Here is a 27,411-nt window from a genome sequence, read left to right as displayed (position 1 = left end):
ATCACAGATTAGCCAGAAAACCACTATTTATTCTATTAAAGAAGTGGTGGACACGAGATTATGCGGTCCATAACATAGTTTAAACACAAGTAGATCATGTTCAAAGCAAGTTTTCATCATACTAGAATGACAATAGATTGTCTGGTCCATGAGGCACTACCAGACACAAGAAGATATTGTTGAAAGTTTAAGCTGCCGCCTCTGCTGGAGAAGAGGCCTTGCTCAGGACATACACACAATCTCCCACGCTAATTGCCTTGCCCTTCCCTTGAGTAAGAGAATCTTTACATACTAAATTCTGTCCAAAGTAGACCTGCAAAATCATTCAGCATGTTAGTTTGTGTATCATTCACATGGATAATAGGGCGGAATCTTTTTGGTACTAAGTCTCACCTTTCCCTGCTGTTTTTTATTAGGGCGCAGAACTTTATCTGACCGGAATTCCTTTAGGGTTTCACTTGGCTCAGAGCCTGCAATCCCATTTTCCTGATTGATTGTGGGTACCTGGAAAACATTAGAAAAAGTTATCACAAACATTGTTAGAACTTTTAATGCAATCAAATTATGTGAACAAACAATTCTAAATGATAATTCTGAAGATTTAGATATGACTAGAAACCAATCACGAAAGCTTTTAATAAATGATCAGGACTTCAAATCATTTTTTTTTTATGAATGATATTTGAATAGTAGATTTTCCTGTTGGGCTTGGCTTACAAATAAATTTTCTAAATTTTAAAAATAAATAAAACACCCAAAGTGGGAGCACCCTTGGATATCTGTTTAAATGTGAAATTTTGGAGACTTTTAAGAGCTTACTTGGTAAATAGTTTTTTGAGAAACAATTTTATTTTGGAGATCAAAATAACGAAAATGTTTGTTTTTAGACCATTTTTAATTGCTAACGTGCTTATGTATTGTACAAATCAAATAAATAAATAAATGGGGGCAAAATTTTAATGTTGTTCAAACAATGATCAATTTTCAGGAATGTTCTCCAAAATGGTTTCACAAAACTTGTTGTCAAAAGAGTTTTTGTGCCATTTTCATTTTTTTGGTTTTCAAAAACCGAAAAAAATTCCCGGACAGTTATCAAGAATCCCACAACTATGATTATTTGGCGTTGATACTTCTCAAAATAAGGAACCTTTGGAGTGTCCTTCAAAACGTGTTCTGCTTTACAAGCATGAAAAAAAATACTTCCATATACTAATTAGTGCAACATTAGAAAATATGAGTCCTGAAAGAAGCTGTAAGATACATTGATATTCAGATGAAAGCTTAGCAGATTGTTGCAAGACAAACACAAAATTCCAGAGGAGATTATTTCTTACCTTACACCGGGAGCATAGCTTGACACCCTGGAATTTGAACCCGTTTATCCTGAGATCCTTCCATAAGTCTTCAGAAAATGGTTCACAACCATCGACAAGAATGCTGCAACTTTCAAGTGATCAATTTAAAAAATTTGGAAAGCAAGTGGTAAAAAATTACTAAATACTAGATGTGATTGAGAATATCTGAATGCTTTTAAATAAAATGAAGTCGATATGGTTACTTGGGTCTAAAACGGTTGATTGGTACAGATTCCTTGAGAAGCTCGTTTAATGCATCCAATGATCCCTGAAAAATATATTTTCATGAAATCCAAATTAGATATTCTATCCAAAACCAAAGAATATCTAATTTAGTGTATGTATCCCATGCCCATAACATACAGTGTCTACTTCATATTTTTATGTAACATAGCCTACGTAGGACTTGACTAACCTGAGATATCAGCAGGAATGGATACTCATCAGAAAACATGATTTTGAATCCAGGAGCAAATTTGGGATCCACAGCCCTAGTTTCTGATGCTGCATAAATAGCAGTTACAAATTACTTCACATTTACTTCTATATTTTGGAAACGGAGACTGGGAATTAAACTACAAGTCAGGAAGTAACTAGAAAACATAAATGAAACAGAAACATAACAAATTATTTTGTGGATTCAAAAAGAACTAACAATTAAATATGGAACTCAGATAGCCTTCACCAATATCAAAATCATTTGGTCACAGTCAGATTGGAAAATTTGAAATTAGAAAGAAAGAATTGAGGCTCTTTTTTAGGCCATGGAAATCATTTCTTAAACAGCAAGCCTATGGTGACACCCTGAAGCATGTGCTTCTCATCAAGCTGGACAGAAATAACAGAAACAACTTGCACACCAATATTTTGAGATGATTTATTCCACTAGATAAAACAAAATGACAGAGAGCTAATAACTCATCAAACAAGTTTTAGCTTCGTTCAATGTGGATGTAAAACTAGTTATAACAAGTAATAAGAGCTGTCTGACACGAAGTTATTTCAAATGAAAATGAAGCTTAATGAAGTTGGGTTCAGTTTAATAGACAAGAGATAACCATATCACTTTTAAGCACCATAACTTTTCATTTCAAGTTACTTGACACCCACCAAAGGATTTGCATTTTCTGGATGCATTAAGTCAAGCTCTACCTGCATTAAAGCGCACCAGTCGACTGGGTTTCCCTAGATAAGTTGAGAACCATTGCGCTGCTTCGTCTCCTTCATCCAGTGCAGAGCCAGACCACTCCCATACAGAGACCCCATCTGCCTTTGCACATTGTTTACCCAAACAAACCTTTAAAGCATCCATTCCAGGGGCTCTCACCACTGTAAGACAATGTGAATGGCAGATTATAATAAAATCACATCTGGAGATTTGTGTCAAAGTATGAAAACAAAAATTCACATGATTCATGTACCAGAAAAGATACCACTTAATTTCTTACAACATATATAATAATCCAGAATCTAAGACCAGAAAGAACTGACCAGTAAAGGTCACAACTTATCAGTGCCTATTAACAGATTTAGACACTGATATTTAAATAAGACTATGCTTCCCATAAAATACATACTTGCAAGCACAAAATCTCTAGCAAGATGCAAAACTGTAAATGCCTTGATGACTTGATTTAGGATGAGCTACCTCATTGGTGCCACATTCTGTTTGATCAATTTTTCCACAAAAAAAGCCCATGTCCTTGCGTTATTTCCATTCATATAGGCTATGTTTGTTTCCCATAAAATTTGAAGGAAAATGCAAGGGAAAGAAAATAGATAGAAAAATTAGAAGGATAGAAAAAGTGAAGGAAAATAAAAAACAGATTTAAAGTCAATAAATTATTTTCATATGCTATTTCAAACCCATTTCACTTATTTTAACTCTTCAATATAAAGATTAAATGGTTTGAAAATGCATAAGTTTCTAACTAATTTTAACTATATTTGATTTTCTTTTATATTTTCCATAATACAATCGAACACGAGAAAATAATTTTTTTTTTAGCATTTTTTTTCTTTCCTTAAATACTTTTTGGGAGCCAAACATAACCATAAAAAAATTCAATAGGAAACAATCAGCATCTATAGATAGTACCATAAGCAAGTGAAAAGCATAGTTTCAAGCTAAACCCAAAACAAGGAACCCATATCCGTAAAAAGCAATTCACTCACAATAAACTAAAACACATTGAAGAAGGTTTAAATAAAAAGTAATGTTTTACCTAAATATGAGCTCTTTGTAGGTTCCCAACCCTCAGTAAATGCCTCCTTTTGCAGCTCCACCTCAACTAGAGCAAGTTTTGGTTCCACTCTCTGGGTATATGCCCTTCCCTTGGAATTCACTACTAACCATTGTCTGTCCCACTGAAATCCTGTATACTCAAGCAACAAAGAAATTGAAATAATTTCAGGTATCTAGTTGTTATCCACACAAAATTTTACCTGTCCCCTTGCATGAAAATGTTGAAAAGATGTGTCACCATCTTTAAGCAGGGTTTCGATGTTACATGAATATTTCAAAATGTGTGAAATACTCCGTTGTCATTAGCATGGTTATGGGTTGTTTTTCTAGCCTAAAGATACAACCAACAGCTATATTGCCCGTTTTCACTATAAGTTCCTCAGATACTTCAAAATCTACCAAAAAATGATACTTTGTTAATCGGTTTCCCTATGCTGCAAGTTTATCATCATAGAGTAAAGTAACTCTTTGCAGGACATTCTGTACACACACATCTCTCACTCACATCTTCATTTGATTTTTCTCTATGAAAGAAACCGAAATGGATAATTTCAGCAATGCAGTCATGCTTCTGTATCATAAGATTTGCAGATTACACGACTCTAACACCCAGACATGGTGTGATATCTAAGTCCAATAAAAACAAGATCAGACATTTATCATTTTTGCTATGTTTATATGACAAAACATCATATAGAGTGGTTATAAACATCAAGTGATGAGTATCATCTAGAGGCTATAGCCATTGTACATTCATTGTTCCTAAAACATGATAAGAGGTAGCATTGATTCCGAAAATTATGCAACACAGGAAAATAGAATTGAAACAATGTTTAAATCATGGGAACAACACACCTGAACCCCCAAAAAACTTGTGGTAATTTAACAAGAAAAACCAGTTAGCAGAATTCAGATTCATACATAGTTCTTGAATTCAATCAAAGAGGGAAAAATCTGCCTTCTTTTGTTCATATTCTGGTCAAATCAAGAAAAAAAAATAGTTTTTTTTTCTCAAGTCTTACTAGATTTCAATGTCTTCAATTTTTTAGGTTAAATCCTATTTTCAGTTATTTTTTTAATAAAAAAAATTAAAATTCTAAGTATCGATTTTTATTCTTCATTTCAGATTTTACACAAATTCGGACATACTCATACTTCAGAGAGAAAGAGTAAAAAGAAAAAGAAAAAGAAAATACAAATGCCATCCAAACGTCATGGTCTGACCAGCATGGATGAAAACCGAAAAGGAATCAGCCAGCAGTTCCCAACTAAAAGCCATGAAACATACTCAATTGTGGTGCTTAACAATACAGAAGGGTTCAAACATTGATCAAAAGGTATTTCCCAAAAAAGAGAACCCATCAAAATAAACATCATACTCACACAATTTGAGTCTTGGACCAGTCAAGAAACAATTTCTGCATCTGGGTGAATGAAACGAACTTGAAAATTCAACATGCAAACTGATGAATGGAAAGGAAGAAAAATGAAAAACAAAGAAGACCCAGAAATGAAAACTGGAATATATGGTTTAAGAAACAAGTGAGTGAGACGAAAACTGATGAAATTGACCAAAAAAAAATCATGGAAAATGGAGGAAGGAAAGGAGTGGGCCGGTGAGGAGTTACCAGTAGGAGAGATGGGTGCTTGAGAAACAGAAATCCCACGACATGATTTGATGGGGTAGATGAAGATTGAAGAGATTTTCGCTGTGGGCTCTTCAGATGATGACACTCTATCCATTTTCTCCCCCTCTCTCACTCTAATTCAGGAATGTTGGTAATGATTCTCAGAGTTGATATTTATTTATATACAAAAGTTTGTCCATTACCTAAGATGCTTGGCTTCCTCTTACAATATTTGTGTTTTTCCATTTTTTTTAAGGAAAATAAAGTTAATCGTTAAAAAAGATAATATCTAGAAAAAGATTTTCTTCCTTTAATGAAATTTTAAATAAAATAATTGAATTTTTTGTTTAATGAAATAATTTATTATTTTATTTATTTTCACACTATATATGGTTTGAATTAGCTTGAGAGAAGCAACAAGTTTTTTTTTTCAAAGAGTTAATGTGAAAATTTTAAAAATAATAATAATCGATTTGAAAACTATTGTTTTTTTTAAAAAAAAATTTGAAGTACATTTGTTAACTTAAAAAAATATTCATTTGATTTTAAAAATAGTTTTTTGATTATTTATTTTAAGCATAAATTAACATTTAAAATAATTTAAAAATATTTTCAAGTGTTTTTATTAAAATTCTAAGAATGTGTATGATAATAGTCTTAGGAAATGTTTTTCGTCTTTCTAAGATAAAAAATTTTAAATGCAATAAAAACTAAAAAAAACTTCATAAAATCATTATTAGACGTATTTTGTGTGTATGTAAAGTACATTTAATAGTAATTTTAAAAAATATTTTAAATCTTTTTAACATTTAAAGTGTTTAGTGGGAGTGTTTTTAAAAAAATTATGTATAAAATGTTTTTGTAAAGAAAAATTCAAAACTAAAAGTGAGTTTTTAGATTTTTAAAAGTGTTTTTAAAATTTTATCAAACACCTATTTGTTTCACTCCACGTACATAGATTCTAATTAATGCCTATAAATAGAATTATATATATATATATACCATTTTCATCACATGATGATTTTAGTGGCTTCAAGGATTATTTAATCAAACCTAATAAAATGTTGATATGAACAAATAAAATCATTTATATCACATATTCACTTCCACTTGGCTACCAACATTTTTTATTTACACGCAATAGATTCTCATGATTGAAACCATATAATTGAATTTTCAAAATTTCTCAATTTAAAAGGAACTTTCATTAATATGGTGACTCACACTTTGCTATATCCTTACACACCATGGCATGTATAGCCCACAATGCTTGATTTAATGTGTTATTAGATAAAATCATTTATAATTAAACTTTATAATATCTTCTACAAAAATTTAAAATTTTCCCCTTAGAATTAAATTTATTAATTTTCAAATGTGTTGATAAATTTATATATTATGAGTAGATAATGTTATCATATTTTACTATTAAACAAATTATGATCCCACCTTTGGGGCTAGTGGTTTCAAATTTGGCATCTATCATTGCATGTATTTCTCCATGTTTTTGTGTACAATTCAAAACTCCACGTGACTTGATTTTGAAAGTGGGGCATGTAGATGATAAAGACACAACATGAATGAAATTAGTGAATTGTGGTTTAAAGCCACACTATATGTTTTCACACTTTATTCCCAATTTGTGTAAATATGAATTTTATCAAAAACCCAAAAAAAAAAAAAAAAAAAAAAAATTCAAGAATGATGTTTGGTTATGAATAAATCTATGATCTTGACAAAGCATTTCTCGATACCATATCAAAAGATGTCATCAAATTATAATATGTTAGGGAAAGAAACCTAATTATAATCTATGATCTCTTAATCCATTTAATTAATTTTAATGAAAAAATACGTAGAGTGGTCCCCTTTTTTGCCGGTTTCTTTATTTACTTGGATTTTGAACGAGAATAAATCTGGTGAATCAAATTTTATATTATCCGCACCGTGGGCCTCATTACTTGTGAGACCTCACCTTATAATAAGATTCAAATTTATTCGTATGCGAGCATGTGAGGAGGCGAGGTGTGGGGATTTCATTTTTTAAGCTTCAACTACCTCTTCAACTGTAATAACTACCAAATGTCCTCCTGTAACTGTCACCAGCTCCTCTCTCCTCTACCTTTGGCTCTTCCTTCTTCACACTCTCCTCCTTCCCTCCAAACTCAACCGCCACCTTCAATTCAGAAACCCACCGCTTCTCCACTCACCTCCAAAACCCCTCCAAAACCCACATCCCCATCGCGCTCCACCGCCTCATGGGTCGACGCCCTTCGCTCCAGAACGCGATCAAATGATTTCCGTGAAGCCATTTCCACTTACATCGAAATGACGGTGTCGGGTGCTCGACCCGACAACTTCGCTTTCCCGGCGGTTTTGAAGGCGGTGTCGGGCCTCCAGGACTTGAAAACCGGGGAACAGATTCATGCGGCTGCTGTGAAATTTGGGTATGGATTGTCTTCGGTGACTGTGGCGAATACACTTGTTAATATGTATGGGAAGTGCGGTGGGATTGGGGATGTGTGCAAGGTGTTTGACAGAATTACTGACAGAGATCAAGTGTCATGGAACTCTTTTATTGCCGCATTGTGTCGATTTGAGAAGTGGGAGCAGGCGTTGGAGGCGTTTCGGGCGATGCAAATGGAGAATATGGAGCTCAGCTCGTTTACTCTGGTGAGTGTGGCGCTTGCGTGTTCAAATTTGGGTGTAATGCATGGTTTGCGACTTGGAAAACAGCTTCATGGGTATAGTTTGAGGGTGGGTGATCAGAAAACGTTTACAAATAATGCATTGATGGCAATGTATGCGAAATTGGGAAGAGTTGATGACTCAAAAGCTTTGTTTGAATCATTCGTGGACCGTGATATGGTCTCGTGGAACACCATGATAAGCTCATTCTCGCAAAGTGATCGATTTTCTGAGGCGTTGGCCTTCTTCCGCCTCATGGTTCTTGAAGGGGTTGAGCTTGATGGGGTTACAATTGCGAGTGTTCTTCCTGCCTGTTCCCATTTGGAGAGGTTGGATGTTGGAAAGGAAATTCATGCGTATGTCTTGAGAAACAATGATTTGATTGAAAATTCTTTTGTGGGTAGCGCACTAGTCGACATGTACTGCAATTGCCGTCAGGTTGAGAGTGGCCGGAGGGTTTTTGACCATATCTTAGGACGGCGAATTGAGCTTTGGAATGCCATGATTTCAGGTTATGCTCGAAATGGGCTTGATGAGAAGGCCTTGATTCTCTTCATTGAGATGATAAAGGTAGCTGGGCTTCTCCCGAACACCACCACAATGGCAAGTGTTATGCCAGCTTGTGTACACTGTGAAGCATTCTCTAACAAAGAAAGCATCCATGGGTATGCGGTAAAGTTGGGTTTCAAGGAGGACCGGTATGTCCAGAATGCACTCATGGACATGTACTCAAGGATGGGGAAGATGGACATTTCAGAGACTATATTTGACAGCATGGAGGTTAGGGATAGAGTGTCTTGGAACACCATGATCACAGGTTACGTTCTTTCTGGCCGCTATAGCAATGCACTTGTTCTGCTACATGAGATGCAGAGAATGGAAAACACAAAGGACGTGAAGAAGGATGATAACGACGATGAGAAAGGAGGTCCTTATAAACCAAATGCAATCACGCTAATGACAGTCCTTCCTGGTTGTGCAGCCCTGGCAGCAATAGCAAAGGGGAAAGAAATTCATGCCTATGCCATTAGAAACATGCTGGCATCAGACATCACTGTGGGAAGCGCATTAGTTGATATGTATGCAAAATGCGGCTGCTTGAACCTATCTAGAAGGGTGTTCGATGAAATGCCCAACAAAAATGTCATCACATGGAATGTCCTCATCATGGCTTGTGGAATGCATGGAAAAGGGGAGGAAGCTTTGGAACTATTCAAAAACATGGTGGCAGAAGCAGGCAGGGGTGGGGAAGCAAAACCTAATGAAGTAACATTTATTACGGTCTTCGCAGCATGTAGTCACTCTGGGCTGATAAGTGAAGGCCTAAACTTGTTCTATAGAATGAAACATGATCATGGAGTAGAACCCACATCAGATCACTACGCTTGTGTTGTAGACTTGCTTGGTCGAGCAGGTCAACTGGAGGAAGCTTATGAGCTTGTTAATACCATGCCTGCTGAGTTTGACAAAGTTGGTGCTTGGAGTAGCTTGCTTGGTGCCTGTCGAATTCACCAGAATGTGGAACTAGGGGAAGTTGCAGCCAAAAATCTGCTTCATCTAGAACCCAATGTGGCTAGCCATTATGTTCTACTCTCTAATATCTACTCATCTGCTGGGCTCTGGAACAAGGCCATGGAAGTTCGGAAGAACATGAGGCAAATGGGAGTGAAAAAAGAACCTGGGTGCAGTTGGATTGAGTTTAGAGATGAAGTACATAAGTTCATGGCCGGGGATGTATCTCATCCACAAAGTGAGCAACTCCATGGGTTCCTGGAGACATTGTCAGAGAAGATGAGAAAGGAGGGGTACGTGCCTGACACTTCTTGTGTTCTTCACAATGTTGATGAAGATGAGAAGGAAAATCTACTATGTGGGCATAGTGAGAAACTGGCAATAGCATTTGGTATCCTGAACACCCCTCCCGGCACTACCATTCGAGTAGCTAAGAACCTTAGAGTTTGTAATGACTGCCATGTTGCTACAAAGTTTATCTCAAAAATCATGGAGAGGGAGATCATTGTAAGGGATGTTAGGAGGTTCCATCATTTCAAGGAGGGAACTTGTTCCTGTGGGGATTATTGGTGAGGAAGCATTCGAACCCAGTTTTCATTTCTGATTCTTTTCAAGTCCAAATACCTAATACAACCGTATAATTCCATGTGTCTCCATAAGTTACCATTGTTGTATTAGAAAGAACTGAGAAGTAGCTCAGTGCATATTTATTTCATTGTCAAATACTTTTTGTAACTTCTCAATAATCAATACACCGAAATTCTAGGAGGCAGTCTGCTTCCTTGTCCACATGTAGCTCTCTTCTCATACCCATTGAGCTTTTTCACAGTTGCACACCAATTCAACTCATCCTCCAGAATGGTATTGCTCAGACCTTATTAGGTCAGGTAGTCTGGTCTATCAATGGTTCTCTTGAATTATCTTACATGAATACTGTGTGTATATTCCTCTTCGAGATTTTTTTTGATCAGCATGAGCCAGGCTAACCAGTAGGCTAGTGCCAAACTACAGCTGCCCTCTCCCTAACCAACTTAGGTTAATAATAAGCACCCCTTATTCTAAGAAGAGCCGTGCATGGCAGCTTAACGCACCGTCTGCATGCTGTGCATGTGAGTGAAATAAGAAGTTTCAGAGCACACTAACATGCGCTTGAAGACAGCCAAATGTGTATTGGGAAGTGTAAAATCGGCACGATTAGTGGTGCTGAACTTGTCTGAGCTGAATTTATAGTGCAAGACGTTACCATCTACATTAATTGGACTTCTTTTACGCAGAAAACCTCTCTTCTTACAAGAAAATAAGAATCAGATGTTGCAACTTCAACAAGAGATGTTCTAAGACAAACCTAAACTGAAGGATTAAATTATATACCCCATTAACCATAAATGGAATACCCAATAATCAGTTTGCCATCCAATTCTCATTCCAACAGTTGCACATGTCAAGGAACCCAAGACTGGGAATCTAAATTTTGTAACATGCTTATCACTTCTTCAAAAGCATAATCTCAATCCCAAGGATGCACTTACCTTTCTTATAACCCATGTGGGCAAGCTCATTGTATCAGATTGTTGTAAAGGAAACAAGCTTATCATTTCTTTTCACAAAAGCCAATCTCTGGAGATCACTAGCCATTTGAATTAGAACCAAAAACCTAACATACTGTTTTCGTCCAAAATTACTGAACACAGAGGAAACAAGTCTACTGTTTTCGTCCATTGAATAGCCCCATACAGCAGGGCAGTACATGGGTCCACAATTCACATCTCAGAGAACTACCAGGAATTAGTACTTTGCCAATCCACAGAAGGCACTTCAATGGATGGGGAATTGGAATCTTCTGAACTAAGTGCTAAGTTTTAGGCATTTAAGAAATTCATGTGTCAGACTGAGGGTAATGAGGCATTCAGCTTCTGTATCCATTCTTCATATTTGGATTAAATAAAGGATTGATTTCTGGCTCATGCTTTCTCACATCGTAACATCTTGCTTATAGTTACAATCAGGCTGCATTAGTGAAAGTTCTCCTTGCAAGACAAATTATGTATTCCAAAGTTTGAAAGGAAAAATAAAGGAAAGTCATTCAATCACATTAAAAAATGTAAACTGCTGAAAATTGTTTGCAGGAAGTACACCTGCTTAAACTCTATGATACTCAAAACATCAATCATCACCCGACTATAAAACTGCTTACCATGATTTCCTCTACTTGTTACGCTTAGCAGCACGCTTCCCCTGCCCTTTCTTGGGAGGTCCCTTCCCACGACGCTTCAACATTTCAAGCTTGGACAAACGCCTGCCAAGTACAATTTAACAAATGTCAAAAAAATTTCCAATGCCTGTGTCCACTACATACAACAATTTTCTCTATTAGCATGAATTTGACAATTGATCAAGCATAGTGTTGGTGAAATCTTCACCACACGAGTGTAAATACTAGACTAAACATATGTACCCAGACACGCTGTTCTAGTTCCTTCTCAATTCACGGTGTACTTCATACGGACTACCATTATAAATAAATCATTGTTGTAAACCAAGTAAGCAGTACACTGCATTATGGTTCCCAACCCACTTGCCCGACTAATCAATTTGCAATAGTAGCTCAACACTCATCAACATAATGCAAATCCCAACCAATTTCAGCGAAAAAAAAGTCACCCAAAAACAAGATTGGACCGAACTATACCGTTGAATGCTTAAATATCACAAACATAATGCAATTTCCAATCAATTTCAGTGAAAACAAGGTCACCCAAAAACAGGATTGGACCAAACTACACCCTTGAATACTTAAAACAACATGAGTTTCATTCAGAAACAAAATCAAACAGTTGGTGGGCATAAAAAATAGAGGAAAAGCAAATAGCTTTTAGAAATGAGAAGGGTTTTTACTCTTGTTCCTGGCGAGCCATGACGAGAGGGTCGTCTTTCTTGATGTCATAAGGGTACCATTGAGCGACTTTCTCACCAATAAGCTTCTTGCGGAGAATCTTGTGGGGAGATCTCTGTCCAGTTGGGTTAAGTACGTGACCGAATATTCTCGCCCGTGCCTCCGTCACGCCTCCCTTCACCGCTGCCGATAGCAAGCTCTTCAAGCCCAAGCTGCTCATCCTCAGCTTTCCCTCCGCTGGAAAATTTTCTGAATCTTTCAGAGACAATAAAAATCGGTGTGTGATTCACCCTTTCGGTTCAATTTTGGCAAATTACCCGACCCAACCCTAATTTAACCCGATACCGGTGGTATTAGGCAAATTCGCCCGACCAACCCGAACCCAATCCGAAATCAGCCGAACATGGTTGGCCTTGGGTGCGGAATAATTCATTTATATTATTTTCTATAATAATTATAATATTTATTTATTTATTATTAAAGAAATATAAAATGTTATCATTTATTATTTTGCTTGAATACTTTTTATTATTAGTATAAAATATTATTTTATTTTCTATTTGAATATTTGTATAAATATATAAAATGGTCATAAGAAAGGTTGTGAGAGAGAGTTTAGCATCATGGTTTCAAATATATTATTTTCTCCTATATAACAATATTCTTTGAAAATAATAATTTTGATTTCACTTTAACTCCTAATTGAGGCTGAAAATAAAAACTATTCCAAACAAGACCCGGAAACAAAAACATAATTTTTTTTATGAAAAATATTGATATTATGAAAATACTTAATAACATGAAATAACTTCTAGCATAACCTAAAATAAAACTTATACAAAAAGTAAAAATTTCTAAATTTTTAATAAAAATTAGCCAAACATAAGCCAAAATAAATCTCATACAAAAAGTAAAAGTTGCCTAACTTTTAATAAAATTTGCCAAATAGCTACTGAAGCTCTTATTGAGTTTACAGAAGAGCTTTTGGCTTTTTAATCCAAAGTGAGGTATTAGCAGCTTTCATGTGGGCTCATCTACAGTATTCGGAGTTGATACATGAAGCTCACACTAGGGAAACTCCATCATGAATGGCAAAAACCCCACTCCTCTTTGCAGCTATGAATGCATGAAAATGCTAATGTACCCAAATGAACAGAAGTTATCAAAACAATGGCGATTTTGGAGCATTACAACCAAACAAAACTGTCTCATTTTCCTGGAAAATCTGAAAATTCCAGGATCAAAACAATATCCGCTCTTGGTAAATGTCCAATGCCTGGATGACCTTCTCTATCAGCAACTTCCTGTGCAATCTGTACCTGCAAATACCCACATTGTTTACAAGTGAATAATGAATTATACCAAAGGTGGGTGGGTCTTGATTCTCACTGCACAACAAAGCCAGAAGCTCTGGAAAAATGTAGATGAGAGAGTGGTACATACTTGATTGCAGCTTCAAGTGTTCTCCTTTCTTCTGTCATAGAATCTGTTGGCAGTAGAAAGAAAAAAGAAAGTCAGAACCAAATATCAAGAAACCAAGTTTCTGAATTTAAATCCATTCATTATCATCATGACCAGTCCTATTGTGTTTAGGGGTTACCATATCTTTTATTAGAAAGCATCCCAACTCCTATTTAATACATATTCCGCTTGGTAAAAAATAATGCAGAGAATGAAGGAGAAAGTTATGAAATTAAGATGAGTTTGTAGAGACTATATAAAGTAGATATTTGAGTAAGAGTGAGCGACGGTCAGCAGAGAACGGCCCACGATTTAAAGTGTAGATGCTTGGGGCTGAGGCTTAAGGTTTCTTTCTATTTTCTCTTTTCTCTGTAGGTCCTCTATGGTACAATCAATTAGTTCTCTCATTCATGGATATAATCATGATTGACTGAACTGCGTTAAAACCTCGTATACCTTTGTGTATGAATTTATATCTTTATGCTATTGCACCAACACATGACTTTAAAGCCTCTGATGGCACAAAATATCTATTAACAAAGTTTTATAGCCATGAGGATGATGTTGTAATGTGAACAAGGAAAAAACACGAAACCCCTTTTAGGCAAGCCCTTATGACTAGTGTTGGATCCTAGATATTTAGAGTAAGGATAGTTGTGTTAGTAACTGGTGAGCCAACTCAAAGTGGTTCAAGTTTCTCCTTAATTGTCGGACCGATTTCTGAATTCAGCAAAAATTCAAGTGTCAAAACTTGAGTACATTATCATCAGAGAAATTGAGGTCCTGTTTGAAACTGTTCTTGATAGAAAATATTTTTATAACTCCAAAACTACTTTGGCAAACTTTTGACTAAAAACAGTCTCTTAGGAATTTGTTCTGAAAACAAGTTGTTTTTTTATGGTACCTAGAATTTGTTGATCTTGCTCTGAAGTTGTGGGGAATTCCAAAAGCATCTGTTGACATTCTTCTTGTAACTGCTTCACAGCTTTCCGCTCCATGCTTGGCATTGGAGGCACATCCCCATCTGACCAAGTGGGCAATGTTCTTGCTGCTGCTATTACCGCTCCATCAACAAAACTATCTCCATTATTAGATAACCGACCTGCTACAAAATTTTATGGGATTCAATGGATAAAAATGCTAGGGCTTAATTACAAGAAAATGTGATATATATGAACTGCATTTATGAAGAGAAGATTCGTTGACCCATACTGTTATGATAATATTCTTCAGGAAGGCCAGATATATTGAAGACTGACAAGAAGGAGTCCAAATGAATCTGTGCATTTCCAGAGAACTGGATGACATCCCAAGGATTCTGCAAAATCCAAGTCAAACAAGACATGGAATCAATTCAAAAGAAAATCAAGAATTGAATTTAAATGTCATATGAGGAATCCCTCAAGATTAGACAAGATTTTCTAGAGCTCAGTCAGTTGATATACAGTATAGGACTTGAACCAGAACTCAAGTTGATTGGCCCTAAATATATAAAATAAAAAAATATAAATATAAAAATTATCATTTCTCATATATGCACACCACATACGAGGTAATATTTAAAACTATCAGTGTTCTTTTCATCATGTTTAATTCAACTTCAACATTATTAATTCTTCCATTTTTCTTTCAGAGTCCAGCCAAAATCACAAATGACTCCCCTACCCCCTCCCAGGAAGAATAAAGAAAAAAAATGGAGTCCTCTGTGAGTAGTAGGCTGAGGAGATAATTTTTTCTTTAGTAAGCAAGAATGCGAAAATTGCAGGTAATGAAGATGATTGCATGAACAAAAACTCACTTAAAAGAATAAGAGCATTGACCTACTCCTTATCAAAATAATTAAATAAATATAGTGATTTGTCGATCCAAAAATCCATATATCCTGATCTGTTTTTCCACTGGACAAAACAAATTTCATGTAACTACAAACTACCTACAAGAAAACCAAATCTGCATTTAAAACTGGTAAAAAAGCAAAGAATAGTAATAGTACTACCACCACTAATAATAATAGTACTAATGATGATAATAATAATAACATATTTTGGGAAAGTGTAGAGACTTGAGCAAATTACCACAGGGGACGAAAAACCATATCTTTGCATTAACATGTCATTTTTCAGCCCACTCATGTAATTGACAGTCATCTGCAAGCACAGCCAGTTGAAAAACCGGACCAAACATTAGATTATTAAAGTTAAAAGGAATTCAAACCACATTTTTCTTAGGAACCTTGTGGAACATTGAATGACGACAAAATTCAACCTAAAATACAAATACAAACACACATAGAATAGCTCCAAATGTAATATGAGATTTTTGGGACTTCATCTTATCAAAAGATTTAAATTTTCCTATGTATCAGTCAAAGATTTAGAACAACCAAACTAGTCAACATAGAATCTGCAGAGGTTGGAGAGACTCAAAATAACATTTGTAAATTTCTTATATATCAGCATGGTGTCCAGCATAACCAATCAAATTTTATGATCAGAGTTTTTCACTGCTAGTAGTTTGAACTATTTGGGAGTCAACAAGAATGATAGGAATGAGAGGTGGTGGTTCCTACTTGTCTGGTTCTAGAAAAAGATACAAGGACATCAAATAGGACAAGAATTGGCAGAGGTTAAAATCAAGCTCAAATTTCAGCTTCAGTTGCGTATTTATTAAACGATTCCATTCATCCCAAATCTCTCATTGAAAGAGAAATGTCTCATAATATTTCCAAGTGCATAGGTTCCATTTTTGGAGGAACTGTTGATCTTTGTATTCCAGTTAAATTAGGAACAGAAAATTGCAGGCATGTGTGAATAACTTCTTCACCAAGTAAACAGAATGTATTATGCATTGCCATACTGCACAATTTTCCCTCTTATTCACAAATTTTCATTTTCTAATTGCTATCATCCTACTATCATATTTTTTGTTTTCATAAAATTGTAGACCCGAACACTCTAACCAAATCAACAAACACAAGACATGGAATATATCTGAATTTGTGAATTAGCTGGACTTAAAACAGAAAGAATAAAAATGCCAGTATATAAGCTTTCCCCTTTGTTCATTCTGTCATCAAGTAACATGTCTGCCCTTAAATTTGCCATCATTCCCTTGTGCTAAATCATATCAAAGTTCATGCAGAGATGATATTTGAGAAAATCTAAGCCTTAGCAATGAATATTGAGTACAGAAAGATGTGAAAACACATTGGGCTAGAGAAAATATCATATCTGCATCTCTTCTTATATCCAATATCCTCTGGCCCTCTTAGGTTTTGGATCAATTGCAGTTTTTCAGTCAGGTCAAAAACCATGAAGGTTTTTAATATGATTGGGACTTTCAAGCTGTGCTTTTCAGGTTGGACCCAAACCAGGTAGTGGACACAATGAGTGATGGGCCTAATGGCTAGCATGAATATTGAGCATCATTCTGTTTTATGACTCAGATATTGCATAAGATTTTAAATTATTTGGCACATGGATGCAATTACCAACATGATGGACAATGCTGAATTCTTGTTTGTCAATCATTTTGCAGTGGAAATGCGCCCATCAATCTTCTGCAAATTCTTCAACAGAAGTTCTATGCATACATTCAATACATTTTCCTGTATATAGAATATTAAAAGCAAAGAATCAGCAAAAGTATGAAAAAATTTACCTCCTCCCCTTTCTTAATCCTTTGTCCAGCATTTATCATCACCTCAAGCATGCGGTCCTTGAAACGCCAATGAAAGAAACAATTTGGCTGAAAGGAATGGTTTAGCATGTCTGCGAAATATGACTAAGTTTATTTAATACATGTGCAATAAGAAACTAGTAAGGATACCTAGTATTGAAATGACTCTCTTAAGAAAATTGAGATGAAAAACGGGTTAGATACATAGATAGATATGTGTATACATGTATACATACAAGATCAGCAACAATCTTCCAAAAAGGGAGGAGAAAAATATTAGCTGATTATCATAAAATGATTCAACAGACTGCTGATTGAAAAATGGTATGGTCACTGTAATTTGCATGCATGGTTTCCATGCACACCACCTTCTTGTCATTCACAATCATATAGGGGGGTATTCATAAGAGATTTGTCTGTGTGTTTCATTGAGGCCTATTGTAAGGTAATGTGCTCTCAGCAAAAATTTTTACTTTTAACTATATTTTTCCCTAGATGGTTAGAGGAAGATAAAATGCACCAGGGCTCATCCTGGACACTTTATTTGACAAGTACAGTTTTGTATCATGCATTGCATACAGATAGAAACCTGTCCTAAGCCACGTTTAGTAGGAATCCAAAGGCACAAAACAATCCAATAATTCAACGCAACTACCCCATATGACCAAAAATCAAGTTAAATACAGAACTTCTATACCCATTGAGCATAAAATTCAAAGATCATAGTCCTCTCCCTTCTCCAATGAGCAAGTGGGTGATTTTTGTGATAGAAACCCAAATAAGAGAGAATTTACATCCAACCACTCCTAGCTTGAGGAGTCCAAGAGGTTTCATGCATTACTATAGGACCTAAAATTGATATACCAAATCAACAACAATCAACTTAAATAAGAAAATTAAAAATGAATTTCACACACAACATCACATCACTTCTTGATAGGTTGCATGCCATATAAATTGAATGCTGGACAAATGCAATGAGGATAAACTTAATATTTTCTAGTAGTATATCACAAGGTGGATAAATTTACTAAACTCAACTCCAGACATACACATGAGGTAATAAGGTTTTATTTAATTGGGGATAAAATATTACTCAATGTAATAAACAAGAATTTAGGTGTGAAAAACTCACCAGCATAAGGAATTAGCATATTTGCATCTTGAACTAGTGCACCAATCCTCATTTGCATGTTTATGCATCGTGATTGTGCTATACTCACTGCCCAAATGAATCTATTGGGATCACGAGCAAGGCGCTTTATTTTAAGGGGGACACCAGAGTGCTGTATGTGGTTTAACATATAAGCATGTGTTAAAAAGGAGAGAACAATGGATCATAAAAGTAAAAGTATGGAAAAGCATACAAAAATTGCTCAATACCCAATTCTTTTCCCAAAATTCTGAAGCTCGGCGTTGCTGATCTCTCATAGTTGAAGCCAATTTCGGATCCTGCAGCTCCAAAAGGTCCTCCTATAACAAATAAAAATCAATAGAGAAGCATGGTTAAACATATATAAGGTGTATAGCAAAGAGATATAAATAATAAAAAACCTAACTTGTGGCAAAAAGATCATTGAGCACAAAGCAAGTGATTACTCGAATAAAAGATCTATAAATTCAACATGACCACTCATTCAACTTCATGTTAAACTTGTCTTTTTTTTTTCTCCCTTTTTTCCCTTTCTGGATAGCCCAAAGCTCAGTTGTCAACAGTTAATATGCCTAATATTCTTCTCTCTGTTCATTTGATTGATGGCAATGATGAGTGGAATTCAAATGGCTCTGATATAAACACTTCTAAGAGGTGGAGGGATAAGACAAGGTGAAATAATCTCTAAAAGAGTGATGGACAAATAGGAGGGATAAAACAGTTTCTAAAGTAGGTTGGACCAAGAAAAAAGAGGAAATATGTAAAAAGGATATGACAAACCAGAGGGATAAAAGCAACAGTTTCCAAAGTAGGTTTGGCCCCCCAAAAAAAATTATAATGAAATATAGGCCTTGTTTGATAACTATATTTTAAAATATATTTCTGTACTCTAGAACAAAAAATTGGAAAAACATATTTAACAATCAGGAAACAGAAAACAATTTTTTGTTTTTAAAAATAGAAAACATGGTGTTTTTCAAAGAATATTTTTTAGTTGTTTTCAATTGATTTCTGAGAATTATTTAAAAATAATAATTAAACAAATATGGAGAATTATTAAGAATAGACACTATATATAAAAATAATTTTTAAAACATATTTAAAAACATTGAAAATAGGTTAAAAACATTTTAAGTTCCCAAATAGATTTTTATTCAACAAAATATCAGAGAATAGTTTTTAAAAACTATTCTCAAGAACCATTTTCAAAAACACTTATCAAACAACATTATAAAAAACAGGATAACTAAAAATTATCATAAAAAGTTTAAGAAAGATTGAAATCTCATATGTAGACAAACCTCTGTAGCTAGAAGCAAGCTAGTGCACTCTCCTTCACTAGGTAAAAAATCACCATATAGCTGCCAGAAGTTATCCTCTTGATCAAATGCAAACAAAAGAAGGCATGCTAACCGCAGATCCCAATCTGTCTGCCACAGTCAAATACCGAATTTAAGAACCAGTGACACAAAAAGAGCCATCAACTTCATTTCAGAATTATATTTATAACTTTGTGTACCCATCAACCAAAATGAACAAACAATTCATTAGGGAACACGGAACAAGAAAGAGATTTGTTTTCCTTTTTTACTTTTCTTGTCTTTGTTTTTTATTTTTGCAGAAAATGGACCTGCATTAAGAGAAACTGAGAGAGAAAAAAAGAAAAAAGAAAAGAAAAGAGGAAAGACAGAAAGATACCCTCTAATCAAACATTGATCAAAACTATCAGTTAGTAATAAGCATTTTTTCAGACAATAAGAAGGGCACAATTACCTCCGGATTGGTTGAGTTGATAATATCAAATATAGGATGTCCCACTGGTACGATGTCTGGGAAAAACATCCATGGGAGCTTTTTTCTTATTGTTAACATCAATTCCAGTGGAATTTCCATGATCATCTGTGGGTACAAGTGCGAAACCAGGACATTAGTGTTGTTTATATAATGAAGTTGATTTCTTGCAATGAATACAAGAAAGAACAAATACCACACAATGGAGAAACTACAATGAAAACATCAATAGAAAAAACAAATAGGTAAAAATCGATAAAGCCATCAATTGCAAAATCTTTAAATGGAGAAATTCATTCACCCTTGCTCTGCGAAGTGGTTCAACATCTTTAGAGGCATAGACTCCAAATCCATCAGGCCCTTCCTTGAATTCAACACCGTATGCTCGAACACTCCGAACATACCCTATCTTGTAGAAATCAGGGTCTGCAGGCTCCAACTGTGGATAATCTCAAAAATAAAAACAAAAGAAGATTGAAAAAAAAACAAAAATCAATGCCTTCAAAGGGCTATTTCCAAAACAGATAAACAAATCGTTTGGTTGCTCTGAAAACAAAAAACAAAAACAAAAACAAAATTCTGGATTCCCTTCGGCTTAACCCAACAGTCGTATTGGGCAGTCTCAGGACCCAAACAAAGAAAAACCCGGGACACAGAATTTCAAATTTTGTCATTTTCCCAAAATTCTCAGAGAAACCAAGCATAGCATAAAATAACAATTGAAGGAAAAACAAAGAGCGAAAGGAGGAGAATAATGGGCATGGCACATACCTGAGAAGGTGTGTCACTTTCAATTTGTGGAGGTTCAAAGAGTGGAAAAGGAGGCATCTCTACGGCAGCTTTGATGGGTCTAATGTTATTTCCAGAGCCGCGCATCCAAGAGTAGTTGGGTCGTGATGACGACAACCCATTGCAGAAACCCTTCAAGAACAACTCCAAAATCCCAAATCAGATACAAGGAAAAAACAAAAAAAAAATCCCAATACCCATACATATATTGATAGAGAGACCTGGTTACTGGAGATGAAGCAGTGGGTTGGGTGGTGGAGAAGAGGAGAAGAGGCCATTGTAAATTTCAATTTTCCATGTAGTTTTCTCTCTTTCTGTAACACTGGGAGTAGTAGTACCAGCAGCAGCGAACGTTATCCACACTTCACTGGCTGTGAACTTATAAAACCAAACCCACTGAAGTTGTCAATGGAGTTCTGAAAATTTTGTCCCTCTTTTTTTAATGGCTTTTTTAGTCTAATGATAATGATTGAATTTTCTGGAAGGGAAAAAAAATTAAGGATTGTTTATAAATCGGTTCTCACATATTAGATTTTGCAAAAGTGTAGTAAAAATAAAATTTTATTATTAATAATAAATTTTGATTGATAACATCAATATTAAAAATAGTTTTTGACCTATTTCCAGCATTTTTAATCGTTTATCAGAATATTCCATAAAAAAAAATCTTAAATCATTCTAAATAATCATCTTATTTTTACTAAAATAAATTCTTAAAAATTATTTAAAATTTAAAATTCATCCGACATTGTTTTAAACTAAAGAATATTTTTAAATAGGTTTTTAAGTATTTATTTGTTAATATTTCTTATTCCATCAATGAAAGTTTTTATAATCTAGGAATACACTTTAAAAATAATTATTTTTAGAAACAAAAACAGTGCTTTCATGTTTTTAAAGTATATATTTTAATTATTTTTAGTTATTTTTTTATATATATATATTTAAAAATAATTATATAAATATGAAGAATAATTAAAAATATATCAGACATTATAGGGTGTAGGAAAAATACAATGAAACCTACCCAAAACAATTCATTTCTTTGCAAATTTAAGGCTCCTCTCAAATTTTTATTAACAAAAAATAGAATTTAAATATTTGAAAAATATTGCTGCTTCAGTGCTTCTGTTCCTCTATTTTTAAATGTTAGATTTCCTGTTGTTTATTCTTATAAGCAAAAAGAAAAAAAAAATGAAATAGAATAAAATAAAAGAATCATAAAACCAGATCACAACATTATATTATCAAGTTTGAGATCAATGGAATTGAAGATCTCAATTCAAATTGCAAGATAATCAACAGATTGTTTACAGTGCTCTCCTCTTCTTGTAAACTTTCTGCACTAACACCAGTCTGGAACACTTCCTTCTGACATATAACAGTGGTCACTTGGCTGGCTCTGCACCCTTGCATGAAGCCCTGGAACTACACACCCAGATTGAAAATAACAGCTAAATAGATGGAAGATCATTTCCCAGAAAAGTACAGACTACAGCAAATGGGCGGGCATTAAAAACCAAAATGGACTGAGGATCTTTATGATGCTCTTACTCCAGCATGCTGGGGGATAGGTCGTCTTCCATGGAGCAAGCTGAAGACAGCCATATTTGTCAAAGATACTGTAAAGATTGAATAGATCATCGTCTTGCATGTTTCTGAAGCCTTTTACTGGTTATGGTCTTTGAGAATAAGCACGTAAAACATTTGACACAACAGCTAGAATTCAGCATGGTCTTCCTCCTGCTGTGCATATACCTTCACTTAATGTCACTTCTTATCAATAGCCCTTCATGGAGACCTTACTGCAGCCTAACATGAAGAACAGGGAATGAATAAAAACCCATTCAACAAAATTACTATTTCAGGAAACTGAGGAAAATAGAGCAAACAGATTAACAGATGGATCACATAAAAGATTTGAGTAAAAACTTTTATCAATGAAACACTACTGACATTTCACAGAGATCTCACAGGTGAGCTTAGGATTGAGTATCGGATAACCCACTAGGGCATTTGAAATTTAGTTTAGTTTTTCCCAGTCGAGATATGGTCCTGCCCAAGCAGAACTGGTTCACTCAGCCCTCCATGCATACACCCATCATTCCTTTACGTATAATGATGTCAATAAGTTTTTATTCTCAAGAACACCTGCTATTACTTTGCACCAATCCAAAACAATTAGCCACCACTCAGTCCCACGGACCGATTAAGTAAACAGATATTTCTCTATAAACGGGTTTGGAATATCTCACATCAGATAGAGAAAAAGTTTCTAATGCAACATATCTATGGATTGTTCTTGACTATACAAACAAGTATTAAAACCGTGAGGACCCAAACTAAAAATACCTATACAACTGGGAGCGGGTCTTTACACTGTTTCCCTTTGGAAGCAATTATACAGGCACTATCATCTACCTTTTTGAAGAGACTCCAGTTCCCAATAGAATCAACTGGTACCGGGGATTCCACCAAGGAAGTGTACTACGAGTACCTCCAAATGCAATGACAGCCCAAGATTAATTCCTGCAAATGGGATCACTCCTCATATGTCCAACTTTTAAGCCAATCACTAACACTTCCCATATTTCCAACTTTTAAGCCAGTCAATAAACCCTAAAATGGGAGACACTAGTCCTGAAGAGCTCTAACACAAGATGTACTCACATTCATGAAGGAAGGAAATGAGTGTCTAGGGCCTCTGGACTACCACCAATTCTTGTTAGTTATTGCTTTGATTCTACACCCAATTCCTCGAAACGCAATTTTTTTTTTCAATCAATTAAATCACATTTGATATGACAGAATTAAACTAGAAGAGGTACACAATCTCCTGAGAGAGTAGAATTAAAGAGAAATCAAATTATTACCAGCTCTACTCCACCCAATTCCCAATCATCCGATCAAGCAAATTCACCACCTTCCCAAAACCCTCACCGCCATCTCCAACACATCTCAGAACCGCATCCAAGTCCTTAGCTTCCCCAATCCGCGCCTCCCTCAACAAACTCCTATAAACCCGGGTCCTCAAATCCGCCGCAGGCGCCATATCCGCCCCCACCATTGCCCGGAGAACCTTCAGGGCCTCGAGAACAAACCCATTTCTACAAAACCCATGAACCAAAAGGGAGTACGCCGCCACGTGGGGGGTGCAATGAGAATCAGGTCTGGACATCCAATTGAACACTTTAAAAGCCTCTTTGGGCCTGCGTTTCTTGAAGTAGGAAGAGATAAGCAGAGTGGTGATAGGTCGGAGTGAGTAGTGCGCAAATTGGTTGTGCTTGAGGCGAGTAAGCAGTGCCATGGGTTGGGTCATATCGGGTTCCGAGGTGAGGCGATCAATGAGAATGCGCAGAGAGAGGGATTCCAGAGGTGGGTTTGCCAGGAACGATGCGTCGACGAGGCGGATGGCGGTTGGGAGTTGGTTTGAGGAGCAGAGGCGTGGGATGAGAAGGCTGATCTTTGTGAGCTCTTCTGGGGTTAAATCGATATGTTTCTTTGCAGCAGCCGCCGCCGCCACCTCCGCAGCAGCAGAAGAAGAGGAGGAGGAAGAAGAAGAGAGGGTTGAGAACAGGAGAGAGATTGGGTTTGAGGGGAGGGAGGGAGCAGAGACGAAGAGACTACGTTGCAGTGGTTTCATCTCCGGCTCGAATGGGTATTCCGGGAACGAATCGTTATTTCACGACATATAAAATTAAATATACAAAATTTAATTTAATATTTCCCTTTTTTTTCTTTTATATAACGCATATAAAATAAAATTATAAATTTACTTCTCATAAAAATATTATATAAATAAAAAAATAGTTAATTCAATTTATAATTATTTCTCTATAATAAAAAATTAAATAGTAATTCAAAATATTAAAAGAGAAGTGTAGACCTCCATTTGGGGATCGTCTTTCAGCAGCTCAATTTTGTCAGGTGTCACTATCCCAGTGGGCCACGTGTTACATCCTTAGTGGCCATAAGGAATCAACCTCGCTTTTTGAAGCTGCAGTAGGACTTTGACACGTGGAGGAGCTTTCTAGAAGGGGGTTCCGCAAGCCGTCAGGAGGCGCAGATGAGAGAAAAGGAAAGGTGGCTGCAGAAGGGGTGGTGCAGGAAAAGGTGGCTACTGCAGAGATCGTTGGAGGTGACAGCATTGCAGAGAGAGTGGTTGGGCAAACCATGCTTGCTGACCAGTGAACAGGAGTGCAGAAGAGTGGCTTGCAAGAGAAGACACGAAGGAAGAACAGAAGGTAGGAAGCCATTCATGTAGAGGAGAACGGAGAGAGTATAGTAGAGAAGACACCAAGGAAGAACAGAGGGTGAGGGCATTCACGGAGAAGGGGGGAAAGAAAGGGAGAACGGTGGGAGAAGAAGACAGAGGGAGTAAGGGGGAAAGCATTTTTTGGAGAGGTAGGAGAAGAATCAGTCAGGTTTGATTATCTCTTACTTTATCTTATCTTTTTTTGAGGATCACCTTACGTTTCTTGCTGATATTAAGACGATTGCTTTGTTTACCTAAAGAGGTAAACATGTCTCTGACTTTTGTTTATTTGATCTTTGTTTTCTCCCGTATGAGCTGCATGCTGGATGTATTCTATGTTTGAGTGTTAAGTTCATCGAGATCCTCCCACCAGACTCTTTTGAAAGCTCTTTTGGTCTTCGTGATGCAGAGCTTGGTTTTTAGTGGTATTATCTCCCCTTGTGCATTGCTCTGTTCTTTTTTTTTTTTTTTTTTTTTTTCTTTTTCTTCGTTTTTCCCCTATATTCTTGGCATTTTCTGGAGAGGAGATTCGTTAGCTTGCAGAAATCAAGCATCCTCCACCACACCCATTTTCCTCTCATTCTTTCTCCATCCCACTCCCTCACTTACATGGAGTCTCACGGGTGCATGCTATCCTTCACATACCCAATAAAACCACTCACCTAAGCTTTCATATCCATACAACCCATATCCATCCTTCATGCTATTCATAACCATGTTCTACCATACCCGTGTGTACATCCATTTAACCATACCACCAAACTTATTTCTCTTTCTAAACCTTCACCTACCTGCGGAATCCTATCCGGCCAACACCCCACCTTATCCGGATGTCTCACGTCTGGAATCCTGTCCGGCCGACATTCCACCTCCTCCGGATGCCTCACGTCCGGAATCCTATCCGGCCAACATCCCTCCTTATCCGGATGTCTCACGTCCAGAATCCTATCCGGCCAACACCCCACCTTATCCGGATGTCTCATATCCAGAATCCTATCCGGCCAACGTCCCACCTTCTCTGGATGTTTCACATCCGGAATTCTGTCCCGCCGACATTCCACCTCCTCCGGATGCCTCACATCCGAATTCTGTCCGCCAACATTCCACCTTCTCTGGATGTCTCGCATCCGGAATTCTGTCTGGCCGACGTTCCGCCTTCTCTGGATATCTCACATCTGACGCCTGACGCCGGATGGGAGAAGAAGGCGATCCAACTTCCCCCGTCAGACATGTCCGGATCCTCGTTTTATAACTTTTTTTTTTAAACCATTCCAAAGCATCCTATCTTTCATCCTTAGAGTTTTTAAGATCACCCAAGAGTCTCATTTCCAATAAAATTTTGTTGTCTTCTTTCTTTCTGGCAAGCAATTTTCACGCCTCCTCTATTTTAGAAATGTTTTGAAATAAGCAAAGAATCAAATTTTGCAATTCTGAATAATGGAATTTACGGATTTGGTCCATGCAAAAATAATCGGGCTTTGGTGGGAGCCCCACATACATGATCTTATGATCTATTGATTGATCTGATTGATTGACTTGGTTATCATACATGATTTATTTACCTTGCTCTCTGACATGCATGCTATTATTCCTTAATTGTGCACTAACCCTATCTTGATAACGCATAAAGGTTCTTTGCCCAGGTACGTATCTATTCCCATTCTGGTATTTCTATATGCATGTTTTGATTTTCCTATGTGCATGATAGTTCCAGGTATTCACTGTTTTACTCATCCATTGCCATGATTGCTTCATTTTATTAGTAGAGACCCGACTTTAGAGGTGTAGAGGGGTGCTACGGTCTTTACCGTACCTTCCTAATGAGTAACCTGACCCCCGAACCCGATCCGGTTTTTCACAGACCACCTTTTCCAAAACAAGGAGTCACACTTAGGGTTTTTCTTTCTTATTGTGTTTACCCTTTAAAAATAAAACAAAAATAAGTGGCGACTCTAAGTCATTT

General features: G+C 36.1%; 5 protein-coding genes across 8 annotated transcripts; 1 reads left to right on the top strand and 4 right to left on the bottom strand.

Moving 5' to 3' along the window:
* Nucleotides 1-8: 8 nt before the first annotated feature.
* LOC117917031 (mitochondrial amidoxime-reducing component 1-like) lies at nt 9-5,375 on the bottom strand. Its single transcript, XM_034833263.1, has 8 exons — nt 5,229-5,375; nt 3,581-3,730; nt 2,508-2,684; nt 1,771-1,859; nt 1,559-1,623; nt 1,335-1,437; nt 394-504; nt 9-313 (listed from the first exon to the last, which is right to left on the bottom strand). Exons 1-8 carry the CDS (start codon nt 5,341-5,343, stop codon nt 188-190), a joined length of 936 nt encoding a protein of 311 aa, XP_034689154.1. The 5' UTR covers nt 5,344-5,375; the 3' UTR covers nt 9-187.
* Nucleotides 5,376-7,208: 1,833 nt separating this feature from the next.
* Nucleotides 7,209-10,219, top strand: LOC117925366 (pentatricopeptide repeat-containing protein At3g57430, chloroplastic). Its single transcript, XM_034844370.1, has one exon. It carries the CDS (start codon nt 7,311-7,313, stop codon nt 9,999-10,001), a length of 2,691 nt encoding a protein of 896 aa, XP_034700261.1. The 5' UTR covers nt 7,209-7,310; the 3' UTR covers nt 10,002-10,219.
* A 1,140-nt stretch (nt 10,220-11,359) lies between these two features.
* Nucleotides 11,360-12,627, bottom strand: LOC117925374 (28S ribosomal protein S33, mitochondrial). The gene is made up of 2 exons (XM_034844381.1): nt 12,324-12,627; nt 11,360-11,724 (listed from the first exon to the last, which is right to left on the bottom strand). Exons 1-2 carry the CDS (start codon nt 12,539-12,541, stop codon nt 11,634-11,636), a joined length of 309 nt encoding a protein of 102 aa, XP_034700272.1. The 5' UTR covers nt 12,542-12,627; the 3' UTR covers nt 11,360-11,633.
* A 596-nt stretch (nt 12,628-13,223) lies between these two features.
* Nucleotides 13,224-21,573, bottom strand: LOC117925938 (protein PLASTID TRANSCRIPTIONALLY ACTIVE 14). Of its 4 annotated transcripts, none has more exons than XM_034845042.1 (14): nt 21,415-21,573; nt 21,176-21,325; nt 20,706-20,843; nt 20,387-20,512; nt 20,244-20,258; nt 19,915-20,043; nt 18,844-18,933; nt 18,596-18,746; nt 17,443-17,552; nt 15,858-15,929; nt 14,995-15,100; nt 14,687-14,887; nt 13,765-13,807; nt 13,224-13,640 (listed from the first exon to the last, which is right to left on the bottom strand). In XM_034845042.1, exons 1-14 carry the CDS (start codon nt 21,469-21,471, stop codon nt 13,562-13,564), a joined length of 1,467 nt encoding a protein of 488 aa, XP_034700933.1. In that variant the 5' UTR covers nt 21,472-21,573; the 3' UTR covers nt 13,224-13,561. The 4 variants fall into 4 exon arrangements, with proteins under 4 accessions (XP_034700933.1, XP_034700936.1, XP_034700939.1 ...); XM_034845045.1 differs by having other exon boundaries at nt 14,687-14,884; XM_034845048.1 differs by lacking the exon at nt 20,244-20,258 and having other exon boundaries at nt 21,415-21,572.
* Nucleotides 21,574-22,403: 830 nt separating this feature from the next.
* LOC117911247 (pentatricopeptide repeat-containing protein At4g11690-like) lies at nt 22,404-24,858 on the bottom strand. Its single transcript, XM_034825550.1, has 2 exons — nt 24,067-24,858; nt 22,404-23,005 (listed from the first exon to the last, which is right to left on the bottom strand). Exon 1 carries the CDS (start codon nt 24,834-24,836, stop codon nt 24,072-24,074), a length of 765 nt encoding a protein of 254 aa, XP_034681441.1. The 5' UTR covers nt 24,837-24,858; the 3' UTR covers nt 22,404-23,005; nt 24,067-24,071.
* Nucleotides 24,859-27,411: the final 2,553 nt, after the last annotated feature.

This window comes from Vitis riparia, chromosome 1 (genome assembly GCF_004353265.1).
Source record: "Vitis riparia cultivar Riparia Gloire de Montpellier isolate 1030 chromosome 1, EGFV_Vit.rip_1.0, whole genome shotgun sequence".
NCBI classification, from domain to species: Eukaryota; Viridiplantae; Streptophyta; class Magnoliopsida; order Vitales; family Vitaceae; genus Vitis; species Vitis riparia.
The sequence above is the reverse complement of the archived record's forward strand: the minus strand, read 5'-3'. Positions and strand labels throughout refer to the sequence as shown.

Coding starts and splice junctions, on each gene's coding strand:
- LOC117925366 (XM_034844370.1), top strand. CDS start 7,311: ATGTCCTCCTGTAACTGTCACCAGCTCCTCTCTCCTCTACCTTTGGCT.
- LOC117917031 (XM_034833263.1), bottom strand. CDS start 5,343: ATGGATAGAGTGTCATCATCTGAAGAGCCCACAGCGAAAATCTCTTCA. Junction 1,438..1,558: donor ATCAACCGTTTTAGACCCAA/GTAACCATATCG, acceptor TGAAAGTTGCAG/CATTCTTGTCGATGGTTGTG. Junction 505..1,334: donor AGCTATGCTCCCGGTGTAAG/GTAAGAAATAAT, acceptor AATGTTTTCCAG/GTACCCACAATCAATCAGGA.
- LOC117925938 (XM_034845042.1), bottom strand. CDS start 21,471: ATGGCCTCTTCTCCTCTTCTCCACCACCCAACCCACTGCTTCATCTCC. Junction 20,513..20,705: donor AACCACTTCGCAGAGCAAGG/GTGAATGAATTT, acceptor TTGTACCCACAG/ATGATCATGGAAATTCCACT. Junction 13,808..14,686: donor GCAAGATCAACAAATTCTAG/GTACCATAAAAA, acceptor TACTGCCAACAG/ATTCTATGACAGAAGAAAGG.
- LOC117911247 (XM_034825550.1), bottom strand. CDS start 24,836: ATGAAACCACTGCAACGTAGTCTCTTCGTCTCTGCTCCCTCCCTCCCC.
- LOC117925374 (XM_034844381.1), bottom strand. CDS start 12,541: ATGAGCAGCTTGGGCTTGAAGAGCTTGCTATCGGCAGCGGTGAAGGGA. Junction 11,725..12,323: donor ATGGCTCGCCAGGAACAAGA/GTAAAAACCCTT, acceptor TGTACTTGGCAG/GCGTTTGTCCAAGCTTGAAA.